General features: G+C 47.1%; 1 protein-coding gene across 1 annotated transcript in view; it reads left to right on the top strand.

Moving 5' to 3' along the window:
• Positions 1 to 17,386, top strand: part of ADAM19 (ADAM metallopeptidase domain 19) — a 94,144-nt gene that overhangs the window by 45,791 nt on the left and 30,967 nt on the right. The window contains exons 5-8 of the mRNA XM_027970455.2: positions 294 to 370; positions 10,389 to 10,572; positions 11,379 to 11,444; positions 17,308 to 17,379. Of these exons, the coding sequence (XP_027826256.1) occupies positions 294 to 370; positions 10,389 to 10,572; positions 11,379 to 11,444; positions 17,308 to 17,379 (399 nt within the window). The remainder of the gene's footprint in view (positions 1 to 293; positions 371 to 10,388; positions 10,573 to 11,378; positions 11,445 to 17,307; positions 17,380 to 17,386) is intronic.

Raw genomic sequence — 17,386 nt, 5'->3', positions numbered from 1 at the left:
ATCATGTTATAGAAAGAGATCTGAAATCCTGGCTTCTCCAGCCAGCAGAGAGACCTTCAGCAAATCCCTTTGCTCCTCTGAGTCTTGGCTTCTTCATCGATTCAGTGGGGATGATGGCATCCGCCCTGTCCCTCCTCCCAGGAGTATCATGAGGATCAAATAAAACAGTGGCTGGGAAAGCTCTTTGCAGACCTGAGGTTACGGTAGGTGTACAGTCGTCCCTGACTGTCTCTGGATGCCAGCATGCTGACTTGTAGTGTCCTGTGGTCTGACTGCCGCTCTCTCCTTGCTAGGATCACTGCTTTTACCACGGGACGGTGAGGAAGGCGGAGCAGTCCAGCGTCACACTCAGCACCTGCCGGGGAACGAGGTAAGAGGCCCTGCAGTGCGAGGGGCACCTGGCTCTCTCCCCAAGAAGGGAATGTTGAGGACAAGTGGGGCTGGCCTTGGGCAGGGACTTTGAGAAGCTGTCCGTAGAGAATGTGTACAAGCCAGCTCTGAGAAAGGCTGAGCTTGGGAGGGACAAGGGAATGATAATCCTTCATGATGATGATAAAAATAACCCACAAATTCACTGGGACTGAGCATACTCTTTCCTGAGGAACTTGAGGTGTTATTATTATTTGGGCATGAGGAAGCCAGCAGAGTAGGAGACAGCTGCCATTAGAAAGATGGCTGTATTCAAGATCCCAAGAGGTTGGGGAGTGCCATGTTTGGTGGGGGGCCCAAGGGTCACTCAGGAGGCAGAGGGGGAGAAGGGAATATGGGCAAGTCTTTATTATGGTTTTTATGGGAAGGAACAGGCAAGGTGGGGTAAGCAGCTTAGGATTGGCTAGTTTTAATAGTTTCAGTGGGATCTGGGGCATGGGGCTGTCACTAGGTGCCTGGTACCTGGCCCTGGGGTGAACAGGCAAGGGAGTGGTGGCCCAGAGAATTAGATCCCCATTGGAGCAGCATGCTGTGCTCACTGGTGAGTTCTGTCTCAGGGAATTGGCTAACCCTGGGGGCAGGGGCAAGGCCCCAGATGTCAAAGCACCAAAATACAGGACGTAAAGGAAATGGTTCATACACTCGAAATTGATGAGTTTGAGCATTTATTCCCACTTCTTTGCTCTTCTCCAGTAGAAGTGCTTATAAGCAGTAAAAAGGGAAATGGGCAGCTAGTGAAAAAGAGCAGGAAGAGAAGGGAGGAGCAAGGATAATCTTCAGGACAGGAAATGAGGTGAAAAGTTCCATCTAGATGGCATGTTGGAAAGAGAGTAACTTCATTCTGTGAGCCAGACAACCTGGCTTTGAGCCAATAGCAGTTGACCAGCTCGGTCACTTGTAAAATATGGGTAAGGGAAACAGACCTCTGTCATGTTGTGAGGGTTGCACATTGAGGTAGCACAATAGCATAGACTGTGCTAATAGATAGCTAACTGGCCCGTACATACGGGCACTTGGTCACCTCCCAGACCCTTGCTTCTTAGGTGAGGCCCACAGAGGTGCATCATCAACATCACCTAGGAGCTTGTTCAAATGCAGTATCTCAAGTCCCACCCAGACCTACTGGATCTTAACCTGTATTTTACCAGGATCCCCAGATGACTCGTGTGCAAGTTATAGTTTATACCTGAGTATGTGTGTCCCTTGAGAATATGAATTCTGTCTCAGTATCTGTTTCCCTCCTCCAGTCTACCCTGGTGCTTTGCATATAGTAGGATTTACATGTCTATTGAAGTAATATCATTTATTTATACTCTTCCCACCCTTGCTTCCTTTTGGAAAAGGGATGATGATTTGAAAAACCTAATTGTCTATACTAATTGCCTCAGTTTTAATTGCCTATACTATGTAGTACCCAGTGTGTTGGTAAACTAGCTCTGTGAAAACAAAAACAGAAGTAAAGCCCTTATTTTTAGCATTTGCCAATATAGTGATAAAAATATTCCCACCATGACCAATTCAAAGCTCTCATTGTGACGTTACTAAAGGCATCATTGGGAAGATTTACACATGTTAGCTCTCATGAGCCAGAAGGAGGTGTTTCTACGTGTACCCTTCCTCTCTTGATTGATTCAGTCAATAATTGTTTCTTTTTTTAAAATTAATTTTTATCAGAATATAGTTGATTTACAGTGATTTGGGTTAGTTTCGGCTATACAGTAAAGTGGATCAGTTTTATATATCCACATATCCACTCTTTTTTAGTTTCTTTTCCGATATAGGTTACTAGGGAGTATTGAGTAGGGTTCCCTGTGCTGAACAGTAGGTACTTATTAGTCATCTAGTTTATATACAGCAGTGCATATATGTCAGTCCCAATCTCTCAATGTATCCCTTCCCCTGCTTTTCCCCATTGGTAACCACAAGTTTGCTTTCTGCATCTGGGACTCTGTTTCTGTTTTGTAAATGAGTTCATTTGTACCATTTTGTTTAGATTCCTCATATAAGTGATAGCATAATATTTATCTTTGACTTACTTCACTCATTATGGCAGTCTCTAGGTCCATCCTTGTTGCTGCAAATAGCATAATTTTGTTCTTTTTTATGGCTGAGTAATATTCCATTTTATATATGTACTACAGCTTTTTTTATCCGTTCATCCATCAGTGGACATTAATGATTGCTCCTTTCATTCAGCAAGTTAATATTGGCTGTCTGTTCTCTGCCAGTGCCCCACACAGGTGGAGGGAAGACAGGCATATAAAAGTAGCTTCCTGAGCCTTCAGTCTTGTCTGTAAAGTGGGCATGGATGATAGGTATGGTGGAGAATGCCAAGTGCTAAAGCATGCAGACAGGATTATTGTCATCTTACCACAGTGAAGCCATTCTGAGACTCACCCAGGCTTGCATGCCAATGTGAGGCCCATCATGCTGCTGATCCCACGTGTTTGTTTATAAATCGAGCCATATCTCCTCTGTAAGGCTTCAGGCTGAGTCGGCCGGAGGGAATTAGGCAGGAAACAAGCTTTGGCTGGGAGGCCATAACAGTGGCCCCAAATCCCCTGCTCAAGTGACCTGATTGAGCCTAGCCAACTCCCAGTGGTGTTTACAGGCCCAGCCACCACCACCTGCAGCCTGCAAGTAAACAACGTCTGTCCCAAGAAGGACGAAAGGGAACATGCAGGTGCGACTCACTTCTCTCTGCCTCTTCCTCTGTCCTCTTGGTCTGCAGCAGTGGGAACTTGGCCCAGACTCTTATAAATCATTCCCACAGCTGTGCTGACAGGGGAGAACCGAGTGAGCCATCCATGTGTTTCTGTTTTGCACACTTACCTCTGGTGGGGTTCACCCGCCTTATTTTCCCAGCCTTCTCGCTACACACCTTAAGAAACCAAGGGTGTCTGTGGGCCTGACTGATTGAAGAGCTGGAATCGCAAGCCAGATGGCTCAATTCGGACTCTGGAGAAGGAGCAGCTGCAGCAGCAGCAGGCTTCAAACCCATGTAGCCCTCACGTTGTCCCCCCACCAAGGCTCATAAAGTGATGCTGCAATGGAAAATCTCCATAGCAATTGTGCTTCTCTCCTGGAAACAAGCACTTTGTGATTTGGAGAAAGTAGGTAGGATTTATACCAAGTAGGATCCTCAGGGTGATGATCCAAATCCAGAGGAATTCAGCTGAGTTTCTAGGCTGTTACTGGGTCCCCTCTTCTCCCCCAAGCAGTTCTTTAGGCTAATTTAACTGAAGAAGTAATACAGGATCATAGTAAAAATAAATTCAAATAATACAAGAATGTACAGTGGGAAAGGTCTCTTCCTATTTCCTGAATCCCTCTTGGTAGTCATTGTTAACTACTTTCTTGTGTTTCCTTTTAGAAATACTCCTTCCAAAAAGGAACATGGATATGTGATATAATGCTTTGTAACCTTGCTTAGGCCACTGACCCCTTTGAGATTTGAGTGGCAGCTGTGGATACTTACAGACTACACCAAGGAAAAGATGTGGCACACCATTTCTTAGGGATGTTTAGTGTCCGCTGGAGAAGGGCACAGCAACCCACGCCAGTATTCTTCCGTGGACGGAGGAGCCTGGTGGGCTACAATCCATGGAACTGGAAGGAGTCGGACATGATTTAGTGACTGATAACAGCATAGTATCTGCAGTCCCCAAGCCTTTCTTCTGTGAAGGGCTCATCTTCTAAACGTCCTGCACAGCATCTTGTGTGCACAAATGCTTTGCAGATTCACACAAAGTAGAAATGTTAGGAGCAGTGATTATTTGTGAGGAGATCTAGGCATTACTGGGCTGAGATGTCCTTGACTGAACCTGTGGGATTTGATAGACACTGTGTGTTCTTGCCCATGTGTGTGTCCCCAGCTTACCCCACTCACTGTCTGTCTGTCAGCAGGAGAGGTATTGATTGCAGTAAAAAAAATTTTTTTAACCTGAATGATCAGTCTATTTGTAAAGAAAATACTCATTAAAAATGATCATTATATAGCTAATGGGTGTGTTAAACATTCAATTAATACAAAGAGCATAAAACTAAACGAAGTGAAAATTCTTTATCCTGTCCTGCCCTTTCTGTCAACCTCATTTCCCATCTGTAATCACTGTTGGAGGGGTATACATAATTGAAATATGTAATCGTGTGTGTGTATATATATATATATGATCTCTTTAATCCAGATGAGATTACCCTGTACATACCATTCTGTCAGTTTTATGCCCCCTCAATTTAACATTATGTCTTAGACACACATAGATCAAACTCATTCTTTTAATAGGTGCATAGTATCTTTTGTACTAATGTCTGGTAGGTTTAATTGCATGTAGAGTTTCTCAGAGACACACAGTAGATCACCTGTAGTCATCTGATGCATCGCTCAGATTATAGCAGATGTGTCCTTGTGCTCTGGGGCTCACACTCACTGTGCTTACACCTTACCCCGGCTCCCTGGACTCAGACTCTGTTGGGGAGAGTACGAAGCTGAGAGTGAGCACAGGAGGATGTGTGTGAACGTGTGTGTGATGGCTTAGAAGGAGCTCACAGTTCAGAGTCAAGAGATCTGAGTTTCAGATCTCGTCTCACACCTCTCGGCTGTGTGATCTGTTGAGTGTTTCTCTCCCTGCTTGATTTCATTTCCTTCCGGCTTTACATTGGCCTGGCTGTTGCCTCCCATGAGCCTCACTCAGCCCAGATGGTGCCCATGGTGCAGGAGTGGGTCCTGGCTGGGCGGCTGAGGGTGCGTCAGGGCCCCGCCTGTAAGTAATGAGGCTGGACAACAGGAGGCCTGGGATATGCCCCTAGGTCCTCACTCAGTGACCTTGGGCACGTTCCTGTGTCTCTGGGTTTTTGTTCCTCTTGTCCGAGAAAGGAGGGTAGACCAGACCGTGAAAAGGATCCTTCAGTGTCAGAAGTTCTGCGCCACAGGGAGAGTAGGCAGAGTTTTGGGAGGCGGGTCGCCTGGGACAGAAGAAGCCAGTCTCTGCCTGTCTGCCCCTTTGCCCACCTGGCCTTCCTGCTGCAGAACAGATAAGGCGGCCACCTGTGTGTCAGGCACCGAGTAAACCCTCACAGGGCAGCATCAGGTTGTGCCAGGTGTGGATTCTGGAGTCAGGCAGTTCCTGCTTTAAAGCCTGATGCTTTGCTTCAGATCTCTCGCATTAGTTTTCTCATCTATGAAATGGGAGCAACAGTAGTGGTGTCATTGGTAGGTTTACACTAGATGATGAGTGCCGCCTCCTTGAGAGCAGGGATTTTTGTTTTTTATAAGCCTTCTGCATCCCCAGTGCCTAAAACTGTTCCTGGCGCACATTAGGTACGCACAGGACACATGTGTTGAATGGCTACTGATAAGATGCCTTGTACCAGTCATGTGTATAATACATGCCCAATGACTGTTAGCTGTCTTTTTACCCTAATGGTTAGTAAGCACTGCCTATGACTTCAGTTTTCGTAGCAGCCCTGTGAGAGGGCAGTCTTGTTGAGTGCCATGCCCCACAGCTAGCAGACAGCAGAGCCAGACTTTGAATCCAGGTATGTCCCCGCTCCTGAGCCCAGGCTCTCTGCTTGTGCCTTGCCGCCCCCATCCCGGAGGGATCACATCACCCACGTGCCTTCTTGGCTCCCCTCAGTGCTGCCTTTGAAACTCCCTCCTTCTCACTTGCACGCACATTTTGAGGGAAGGAAAGAAGGGTGAGGAAGCTCTGGATGTAGCCTTGTAGGCTGTGGCCCCTTTAGGCTTAGCTCCAAATGGACTAATTCCCAAGAAGCTGTTCTCAAATCTAGGTCCTGGAAGGATGCCTTTGGGCGAGTCTAGCAGTCTTTCAGGGGTTAAATCCACTGCCTGCCTGACCTGCCCTGCCAGGCTTCCTCTGTACAATTTCATTTGTATCAAGCTCTCAACAATGAGGAATAGGATGCAGAGCAGAGTGGAGAATTGCCTGTGAGGTCCTGGCCACCCAGCCTCCTGGGTCCCCCTCCCGAGCCCCCACCTCTACCCCCAGGCGAAGCTCTGCCAGTGCTTACATTTCACAAATTAGATCAACAGAGATGTTTAGGAGGAGAAATGACTGGGGAGTGCTCAGGGAAGGACAGTTAGCAGGGCTTGGGGGTGGTGAGAGGGGAGGCCCCTGGGAACTAGGTTCTCACAGGTCCCCCCACTCTCAAAGCTGGTTTCCCTGTGATGTGCTAGGGCCCCTGCCTGCCTCTTCTCTACCCTAGGGAATAGGGGGATGGCAGCTGTGACACAGGGAAGTTATGGGGGACCCCATGAAGGAGGGGCAGAGAGCAGCCACAGAGTCCTGTTGCTCAAGGACCCTCAGGGTCACTCTGAGCTTGTGTTTCTCCAGTGGTAATCTGCCCACTCCCTGGAACAGGACTGCTTGGAGCTCTGTGAAAAGACGGGCCCCTCCAGAGCCTGGGCTCCAGGTCAGAGCTGCTGAGGGTGACTGCGCAGGGGATTGCATGGGGCTTGCCCCCAGTGCAAATAGATGCTCAGACTACAGAATCTGCATTTCCTAGACTGGGCCTGGACCCAGGCCTTCCCCGCCCCCTCCCCCTGTGCTGTGCAGTAGGTCCTCCTTAGATACCTGTTTTATACATTGTATATGATTGTGCGTCAATCCCAGTCTCCCAGTTTCTCCCACCATCCCCTTTCCCCTCGTGGTGTCCTTATGTTTGTTCTCCGTCTGTGTCTCTATTTCTGCTTTGCAAATAGGTTCATCTGTTTTTTTCTAGATTCCGCATATATGTGATAATATACAATATTTGTTTTTCTCTTTCTGACTGACTTCACTCTGTGTGACAGTCTCTAGGACATAGACATTTTAAATACATTCTGTAGAATATTCTAATGGATAGCTCTGGGAGCTTTTATCCTGTTATCTCTGACTCATAGGTTTGGAATTCACTGATAGAGGCAGATAGCACAGAGGTTAAGGGAGTAGGGTCTAGACCCTGCCAGACCTTAAATTTTTGGCCACACAATACGCATGAGAGTTTGTTAATTAATCTCTCTGAGGCTCAGTTTCCTTATCTATAAAATGGGAACCATGATGGTGCTTTATAGCATTAATGTGGGAATGAAATAAGAACAATTGTATGCAGAGCCCTTGGCATATAATTGTGTGCTAAGTCACTCCTTTGTGTCTGACTCTTCGTGACCCCATAGACTGTAGAGCCCTCCAGGCTCCTCTGTCCATGAAATTCTCCATGCAAGAATACTGGAGTGGGTAACCATTTCCCTCTCGAGGGCATCTTCCTAACCCGGTAATCGAACCTGCAACACCTACATTGGCAGGGGGACTCTTTACTCCAGACTCTACTCTGGGAAGCCTGGCACATAATTAACTCTCCCCAAAATGGTTTCTAAAAAGGAAAAGTAGACAGTGCCTCTCCCAGCTGGTGTCTTACTTCAGACAAGCCAGTTGGGTGATGGCCAAGCACACCTCAGAGGAGAGTTGCTGATTTTTGTCACTGATAGCCACTCTACAGGGCTGTTGTGACAGAGGCAGAGTGAAGTCATGGTTAAGATCCCAGGACATAGAACCAGGCTGCTTAGGTTCTTCCTGTCTGTGTGATTTTGGTCAGTTAATTAACCTCTCTGAGCCTTAGTTTTCTCATTTGTAAAATGAGGATAATATTTGTAAGAATCATAGAAGTTTGTGTGAATAGTAAAATACTTAGCACAATGCATGGTCGATAGCACAGACTCAGTGATTTGTAGCCAGCTCAATTGCTGTTCACTGTGCACCGGAATCCTGTGTGGTCTCTGTCCTATTTGGCCTAGAGGCTTGTTCAGGCGATGCCCTGTCAGCTACACTGGGACTTTCCATAGCCACAGCAGAATGCAGACAAAGCCGTCACCTGGTTTGTGGTCAGGCCCTTTGCTTCTAGTGTTTGCAGCCTCTGGGGGAAACTGAGGGGTTGGGAGGGGCCTTGGTCAGCGGAGATGAGCAGATAGCTTGGGAACAGGATGCCCACAGCAGCTCTGCCCTCTGCCCTTTCCCGTCTGGACTCAGGAGCGGATGTGACCCTTGGTCTTTGCTCCATTCCCACCCTCAGCTGCTCAGGGAGCACCTTAGGTGTCCCGCTGGGGGCTGGCTCAGGATTGCTGTGTCAGCCTGGGTGAGGCAGCCGGAAAGTCGTCAGGCTCCCTGGCACTGGAACGAGGTCAACCGGGGATGGATTCCAGGAAGGGCTGCTGCTGACTAGGACCTGGCATTGTCTCTCGAGAGCCTCGCAGGCTCTTCCCAAAGGGCAAAACCTGGGCGGGGATCTGGAGGGGTCCAGGTTAGGGATGGAAGCTGAGACAGTCTAAGAGGGGTCCTGCCAGGTCCTTTACCTTCTGAAATTTCTGGGTGGATAAAGCCTGAGGTTTTGGAGCACACAAAATGCTATGGGACTCCTGGGATTCATTGCTGGGATCTTCCTTCCCCAAAGCCCTGGTCACATTCCGTTGCTCTAGTTTTCATCTTGTAGTGTCAAGGATGGTAGATACCTGCTATGTGGGCCTCTGCTATCCCTTTCATTGATATTGGTGATAATGATTGATAATAAGTCATGGCACTGTTTCTCACCGAATCCAGATAAAGGGCCCAGAAGCCTCAATGATGCAGCATTCCATGCAGCTGTGTCCAATCCATCAGGGTTAAGGGTGGGGAAAGCTTTTTGCCTTCTCTGTTACATGCTGCTGCTGCTAAGTCGCTTCAGTCATGTTCGACTCTGTGACCCCATAGACAGCAGCCCACCAGGCTCTGCCATCCCTGGGATTCTCGAGGCAAGAACACTGGGGTGGGTTGCCATTTCCTTCTCCAATGCATGAAAGTGAAAAGTCAAAGTGAAGTTGCTCAGTCGTGTCTGACTCTTTGCAACCCCATGGACTGCAGCCTACCAGGCCCCTCCGTCCATGCGATTTTCCAGGCAAGAGTACTGGTGTGGGGTGCCATTGCCTTCTCCACTGTTACATGCTACAGTGATTTATTCCTATGTTCAGACTCTAAGCTCCATGAGGGCAGGCATCTTATCTGTCCTGTTTACTACTCCATCCTTAGCAACTAGCACAATGCCTGACATAGCAGTAAGCATTTGTGGAATGAATGTCTGTCCCCCAATGGAATGTGAGTTACTCAAGGACAAGGATTGTGTCTAGATTACATCTAACACAGAGTAAGGACTCAATGAGTGAAAGAATATAATGAACAAATATACATCTTTATTCTGAGTTCAAGGTTAGCATATGTAACCCAGAGAAAAAAGTAGTCACATATGCTTGGTTGTGGCCACCACCTCACCACAGAGCTGCGTTCCTGATCCAGGGAAATTGGGGCTGGTAGCTGATGACTCTAGCTTTGGCTTCCAAAAACAAAGATACTTGTCTTTCCATTTAATCGTCCCAGGAGTCCTGTGAAGTTAGAAAGTTAACATTGGCATTTGCATCTGGGGAAACAGGCACAGAGTGACTGAAGAAGATTGTTGAAGAGCGTTTGGCAATTTAATACTGGAGCTAAGATTAGAACTTGGGTCTTCTCTGCCCTAGACCAGCACTCTTCCTGTCCTAAACATACCGTCTCTTTCTCAGCCTGTAAAGTTTTCACCTGTGATTTGCTGTATGCCATGTTTGGGATTGGAAGGCTTTTTGGAATTCTAGCCCTGCCATCCTTTACAAGTATTAACTGTCCCTATTCCAGCCCTTTTGGAACCTTCGAGTTTCTCCATGATAGGCTTTCATACCCTGAAACTGTGCACCACATCTCATGCCCACATACGTTTCTCTGGAGAGGAGGTCCCAGTTTGCATCAGATTCTCACCAGGGAGTGCATGACCCCTTAATAAGATTAAAAAGCAGTGATCAAAACCAGCTGTGCCATTTTGCATATGGGGAAACTGAGGCCCGAGCAAGGGGCTTTTCCAGGACCATAGTCTTTGACCAGAGATTCTAATTCTCTTGTCGACAGAGGACTGATTATAGTGAGCAGTGACCTCAGCTATATCATCGAGCCCCTTCCTGACAGTGAGAGCCACCACCGTATTTACAGATCCGAACATCTCAAGCTGCCTCTCGGGAACTGTGGATTCGAGTTCACCGCCAGGGACTGGGTCCCCCAGTTTACAAACCAGACCAAGAAGCGACCTCGCAGGGTGAGTTTCTCAGTACAAGAGTCAGCCGGGAGATAATCCCTTCTGAGCACCCTTTCCTTGGATCCAGAAGTGTTTCTAAATTGAATGGAGATGGCTAAGAAGGAGGCAATAGCTTTTTCCTTTTGTTTATTTAAAAATAAGTTTTTGGCTGCGCCACATAGCATGTGGGATCTTACTTAGTTCCCTGACCAGGAATTGAACCTGCGCCCCCTGCATTGGAAGCATGGAGTCTTAACCACTGGACCACCAAGGAAGTCCCAGCATTTTCCTTTTAGTCTAAGTCATTGTTGAGTGTGAGAAACCCTTGTATTTGATAGAATAACTGCTTTAGGGAAAAACATTACTTCATTTAAAATACTCTGAGGTGCTGATTTCGGAAACTTTAAAATGTGAGAAAAAAAATATACCTCCCTTTTTGAAACAGCTGCTTAACCGCATGCACAAAATGCTTATATTTATTTATACCAAAGATAGAGGTACGTGGTTTAAATATTTTTGGGAGTTTGATTGTCAGCATGTTCCCTCACAGTATGCTGGCCTCTGTTCTGTGTGCACTGGACAGCCAGCTCATTATTTTTGGAGACTACAGGGCTGGACCCGGTGTCCCAGAGCAGCCTCCCGTGATAACCAAGATGGCGGGCAGAGGGTGTAGTGAGAGTGATGGTGAGATGATCATAGCTAAGTTGTCTCTGGAACCTGGTAATGAGGTTCACTGCTTATTAACTCCACCGCTTCTGAGCAGTGTTTTGAAATGAGGCCAAGTCCACCATTTCCATAGCTCTGATGTGCTTATGTCTCTTCCTTAGATGAAAAGGGAAGATTTACACTCCATGAAGTATGTGGAGCTTTACCTTGTGGCTGATTATGCAGAGGTAAGGAGGGGCAGTGGGGTTTAGCAGAAAAATCACTTTCTTAATCACTTCCATTCCAGTCTTCAAACTGCTTTGGGGAAATGCTGAAGTGCCAAAATGCTGAATGGGGGAAATGATGAAAACAATGCATCTTTTTGCAGTTTGCCATGTAATTTTGACCTTAAATCTGACCAAAGGCTGTTTTTGCTATTTTAAACCTAAATTGGGGGAAAAAGCAAGGAGAAAGACGTTCAAGCTCAATACATTAATCAGAAAATCAGGACAAACACTGTTATTTGGATTAACACTCCTAGACCAGATCTGGGAGATCCTTAGGTTTTTGTGCTTACTCTTTGGGAATCCATGAATTCTCTATAGAAATTAAAAAAAATTTTTTTTTTTGCAAAGATAAGGAGTGTATTTATCTGATTGAATACAATTTTCTGCCAGCATGTGGTCCATTTTTATAATCATGTTATAATCATGCCGAATGAGTACCTAAGCCGGAGTTCCCTGAATGTGGTCCCTAGCCCAGCAGCATGAGCAGCACCCAGGGATTTATGACCATACAGATTCGGGGGCTCCACCCAGATGCTCTGAATCCCCAGGTGTGGGGCTGGGGTCTAACAATCCATGTTTTAACAAGCCTCTGTGTGATCCTGGTGCACAGGCAAGTTTGAAAATTACTGACCTAAAGGAGTAGCTGTTTGGCCTTTAATTCCACATTCTTCCAGTTAGGTTCTCATGTGCCTTGGCTTCTAAAATTTAATAAACACTCATTTCCCTCACTCTTCATTTCATTTAGTCATTGATTTCTTGATTCTCTGTTATGTGTCAAGCACAGTGCTTAGATCCCGGAGATGCAAACTTGCCCCCCACATGGCAGAGTTTACAAAAGCAGCACAAAAACCCTCTGATTCCAAGTGTGGTGACTGCACATTGGAGAGGATTAGAGCACAGATAATGAGGGGCCCAGCGTGGAGAAGGCAGTGGCACCCACGCCAGTGCTCTTGCCTGGAAAGTCCCATGGACGGAGGAGCCTGGTGGGCTGCAGTCCATGGGGTCGCTAAGAGTCGGGCATGACTGAACAACTTCACTTTCACGCATAGGAGAAGGCAGTGGCATCCATGCCAGCGCTCTTGCCTGGAAAGTCCCATGGACAGAGGAGCCTGGTGGGCTGCAGTCCATGGGGTCGCTAGGAGTTGGACACGACTGAGCAACTTCACTTTCACTTTTCACTTTCATGCATTGGAGAAGGCAATGGCACCCCACTCCAGTATTCTTCCCTGGAGAATCCCAAGGACAGAGGAGCCTAGTGGGCTGCTGTCTATGGGGTCGCACAAAGTCGGACAACTGAAGCGACTTAGCAGCAGCAGTAGCAACGTGGTCTTGGGAACTGGGGGAAACCTTCCTGAGATGGTGGTGTTGAAGCTGACTTCTGAAGAGTGAGGTCAGACCCCAGGTTTGCCTAAGTTAGCCGTATTTTACCTCATTTTCACTCTGTGTAGTAGCTCAACCACATAACTGACGTATCTTTCAGGTGTAGAAAGTGAGGTGAACTGATCGCTCCCTAGTTCTAACGTTGCAACTCACCTGGGGCTCCCTTTGACAGCGTTCATGAAACTCCCGTCTGTCACACTCCATCCAGATTGAAACCGTTTAGCTCAGACTGGGACTCGAACCCAGCCAAAGCCCTGCTTGGGACTCAAACCCAGCCAAAACCCACAGTATCTGGTTTCAGGACCCAATGAAGCTCAGATTCTTGATGTCTCATCACAGAAAGAATTCAGTGAGAGACAAAGTGATAGGTGAGAAGTGGTTTTATTCAGATGCAGAGAGAAGCACCCTCTACAGACAGAGTGTGGTGCATCACAGAGGGCGAATGCTGCCCTGAAATTTGGTGTGATTAGTTTTTACAGGCTGGGTAATTTCATATGCTAATGAGTAGGAGGGTTATTCCAGCTATTTTGGAAGGGGGTAGAGATTTCCAGGATTTGGGCCACCGCCCACTCTTTGGTCTTTTAACAGTGGAACTGTCACCTCTGGGTATGTCATTTCACTTGTTGGTTAAGGTCTAGTCTTGTCTGCCATTCTGGTCCCATTTGATTCTGATCGGTTTATGTTGTGTCCTTGGGCTATGTCATTCTTTCAGAAGTTGTGCCCTGCCGCTTTACCTCCTGTTACAAGTGGGTTCCTGACAGCTCCCCAGAGGCTTATTCTCAGGTGGTTAGTCCAACAGCACAGGTCCTGGAGGCTGTATGGGGTTGGGGAGAACATTTGACTTCATGCTGGGGGAGCGGCCTTCCAGTGTTAGAGGCAGCCCTTGAGTGTCTGCAAGTTTACTGGGCAGAGAAGGAATTGCCGGGCCCTCCAGGCCAAGGGAACATCTTGTTCTGCTTTGAGAGGAGTTTTGCTTTTTAATTGATGTTGGTGTTGGTTGTTCCAGCAGCCTTTTTTTTTTCCCTCCCTCCCTTTTGTTTTCATTTCCAAAGACTGATGTGTGTGCAGGTTGGGGGAGTGATATGGGGAGCAAAAGCCAAAGGTGATTTGAAAGCCACGGCTATGCAGTCTGGGAGGGGCTAACGGCCCTGGCTCCTGACTCATAGACCTGCCCTTCTGGGAGGGTTGCTGGTTGAAAGCTGAGCTCCTCTAGGGTTGATTTAAATCAGTAGCTTTCGATTATTTTTGTTTTCCCGGTGGGACTTCCTTTTCCAATGTCTAATATAAAAGTCCAGTGAAAACAGACTTCTCCAAGCTGAAGCAGGGGTGAGGACCCTCTTATACCTAAGTCATCTAATACAGCGGTCTCGAACCTTTTTTTTTGTTTTTTCCCTATTTTTTGGCCATGCTGTGTGGCATGTGGGATCTTAGTCCCCCAGTCAGAAATCAAACTTGTGGCGCCTGCAGTGGAAGCACAGCATCTTAGCCACTGGACCAGGGGTGTCCTTTTTGTTTTGAGCCGCAGAATCTTTGTTCAGATGACAGCTCCTGGGATCCTAATAGGTAAGCGTGTAGAAACACAGCTGCTCTAAAGCAAAGATGGGGTGAGGCTGCCCTTTGGCCCTGCAGTCTCCCCAGAGGACTCTTGGTGCTGGGTTTTAAGATTTCAGTGAGTGTGAGTCTAGAAGCTGGAGAAGTTAGAGCAGGGTATTAATTGGGGTCTTTAGTCTCCTGACCTCCAGAGTCACAGCAAAACCCCTAGAGGAAAACTGTCCGCCTCAGATGCTTTCAGGGCTGTGGTGCCCTGGAAAACTGTCTCCTGTTCTAGAAGACAGCACCTCCACTAGGAGGAGCCTGTCAGGTGTTGCCACAGGCCATGATTCTTGCCGCTCTGTGGATGGTGGATAGGCTCTGTGCTAACTTCCCAGGTCCCTGCTTTGGCTGATTTATGACAAGGGTGAGTGGAGGATATGAGAGGCCAGGCTGGGCCCACAGGCTCACAAATCCCTGCCCCGTCACTTCCTCTTCCCCCACTCCCTGTCCAAGTGGCCTCATATCCTACACAGGCAGCAGTGTATTCCTGACAATGAGTTAATTTGAAAGGATGGAAAGACAGGGACAGGGTGGGCTACCTTATCTGTGATTTATAACCTGGTGCTGAGACAGGCCAGGCTTCTCCTGGGCTCTGAACTTGGCATCGGGAATAGAGACAAGGATGGTGTTACTGCCTGGAGAGAGGGTTTGTAGCAGAAAAAATGATCAAGCAGCTCCCTGGGCCTAGTTTGGAGCACTTGGAGTGGTTTGTCTTTTGCTTTTTTGTTTTGTTTTATGTTTATTTGTTTTTAGAAAGGTAGAGCAGGTACTTTTTTTTTTTAAGCTTTTTATTTTATTTTTGACTACGCAGTACAGCATGTCGAATCTTAGTTCCCTGACCAGGTATCAAACTTGCTCCTCCTGCTTTGGAAGCCCAGAGTTTTAACCACTGAACTGCCAGGGACATTCCCTGGAGTGGTTTTCAGCTTATTCATTCCTCAGGTAAAGCGGGATACCTAGGCAGAGGAAGAGCAAGATGGGATGTTGTAGGAGGAGACAGGGTAGCTGTGAGAACAGGTGTGCCAAGGACTTTCAAGACACAGATGGGACGTGGGCCAGCTGGGAAAGACCAGCCGATGCACTGTGTTGCAGTGTCTGTGTCCACCCAGAAAGTGTGAAGGAGAGGCACTGTTTTCTTTACGTCGGAGGTCTGTAAGCTATAGCCCATGGCCAGATCCAGCCCACTCCAGGGTTTTATAAATTTTTCTGAAACACATCCATGCATGTATTGTCCATGATTACTTTTGAGCTAGAGTGGCTGATTTGAGTGCTTTTGGTAGAGACAGTATGACTGCAAAGCCTACCTGGCCATTTACAAAAAACAAAGTTGACTGACTCCTGCCTGAAGCTCTTCAGGACAGCATGATACTTTCCTTAAACTGTGGTGGTATTATCAGGTAGCTGTTTGAAGATAGGATTAATATATTTGAAAGACAATGAAGTCTGCCTCTGATGTTCTAATGAGTATTCACTAAATGCTGCAGCGCTTGCTGTGCAGTGAGACCAGTTTAGAAACGCAGTGACTCTGTAAAGAGAAGCTTCAGGATTGATACCTTGGAAAAGTCTGAGTCCCACAGTCTTACATGGAATTTAACTGTGTAAAAAGCAGTCATTAAAATGAGTTGGTTGCCATTCTGATGGAGGCCCAGGAGGGTCCCAAAGCAGTGGGAGAAAAGGAAACAGGTTTCTCCCTGTTTGTTTGCTGAGACACCCCCCTATCCAGACAAATACCCCAGGGTGTCCATTTTTTTTTGTTCTTGAATATTCTTGTGGGATTTTGTGGAGGAAGGATGTGAAGGTTTGAAGTAACATGTATTCATGTATATCCAGAGTGATTCAGATAGTAACACAGTAATTCTGTGTTACAACAGCAGTGTGTGGGACATATCTATTCTTTTCAAATTTAGGCTGCAGTTGTGGCAAATCTTATCTTTATGCCATGAAGCATCCCTTCATCATTGCAACTGAACATGATATATTCTTCTGAAGCAGGCATGATGAATGTGAGGCTACCTATGGAAATGTGCTCCTCCTGGTACCTGTGGCAGACATTTCTGATCGAGTACAGCACTCTTTCCTGCTGAGCCCTTTGCAGCCTCAGAATCCTTCTCACTGTGGAAGGCACTTCAGTTGATCTGAGTGATGCGTCAGATGAAGCCTGTTTGCCAGGATCTTATGATCCTCATTGCTAGCACTCATTTTGTGTCACTCACGTGGCCTCTTGTTGCAATTATTTCTGTGCAGGTTTTCTCAGCCCATTTCAATTTCATACTCCTTAAATACAAAACCTGCCTTTGTTGTTATTTCTGATCCCCTCTGTGTTCTAGCTGAAGCTCCTTCAAGGTGAGGGCCAGGACCTCATACTTTGAGTCCTACCCATCACCAAATGCAGTGCCTTGCACACTGTGGGTGTTCAGCAACTATTTGACCCTGTTGACCATTACCTGCATAGAGTTCTTGGGTGATCCCTGTGATGGTAGCTCCATGCTGGGGAAATGACTGTGGCAAGGACTGGATTGGTCCCTCTTCTAAGCCACAGTGGGAGTTTGCAGAAGGCCTTGTAATTAGGGGGAGAGGAGAACAGGGTCGACCTGGAGGAAGACAGTTCAGTTCACTACACAGCTACTGCATGCCTACTGTATGCCTGGAACTGAACTGTTATCTGGAGATACCAGGATGGATGTGACTCAGGTTCTGCCTTTGCTGAGCTGTCAAAGGGAGATAGTCCTAAGGAAATGACTGCTCACAGAAGACGGGAGAAAGTGAAGGATTTCACAGACAAGTAATGAGACACACGTGGGGTCCTGGGAAGGATTCTGGGTTCTCACCTAGTTCTGCTTGCCCCATTTAGTTTCAGAAGAACGGCCGGGACCAAGATGCCACCAGACACAAGCTTATGGAGATCGCCAATTATGTTGATAAGGTGAGAC

Source organism: Ovis aries, chromosome 5 (assembly GCF_016772045.2).
Source record: "Ovis aries strain OAR_USU_Benz2616 breed Rambouillet chromosome 5, ARS-UI_Ramb_v3.0, whole genome shotgun sequence".
NCBI classification, from domain to species: Eukaryota; Metazoa; Chordata; class Mammalia; order Artiodactyla; family Bovidae; genus Ovis; species Ovis aries.
The sequence above is the reverse complement of the archived record's forward strand: the minus strand, read 5'-3'. Positions and strand labels throughout refer to the sequence as shown.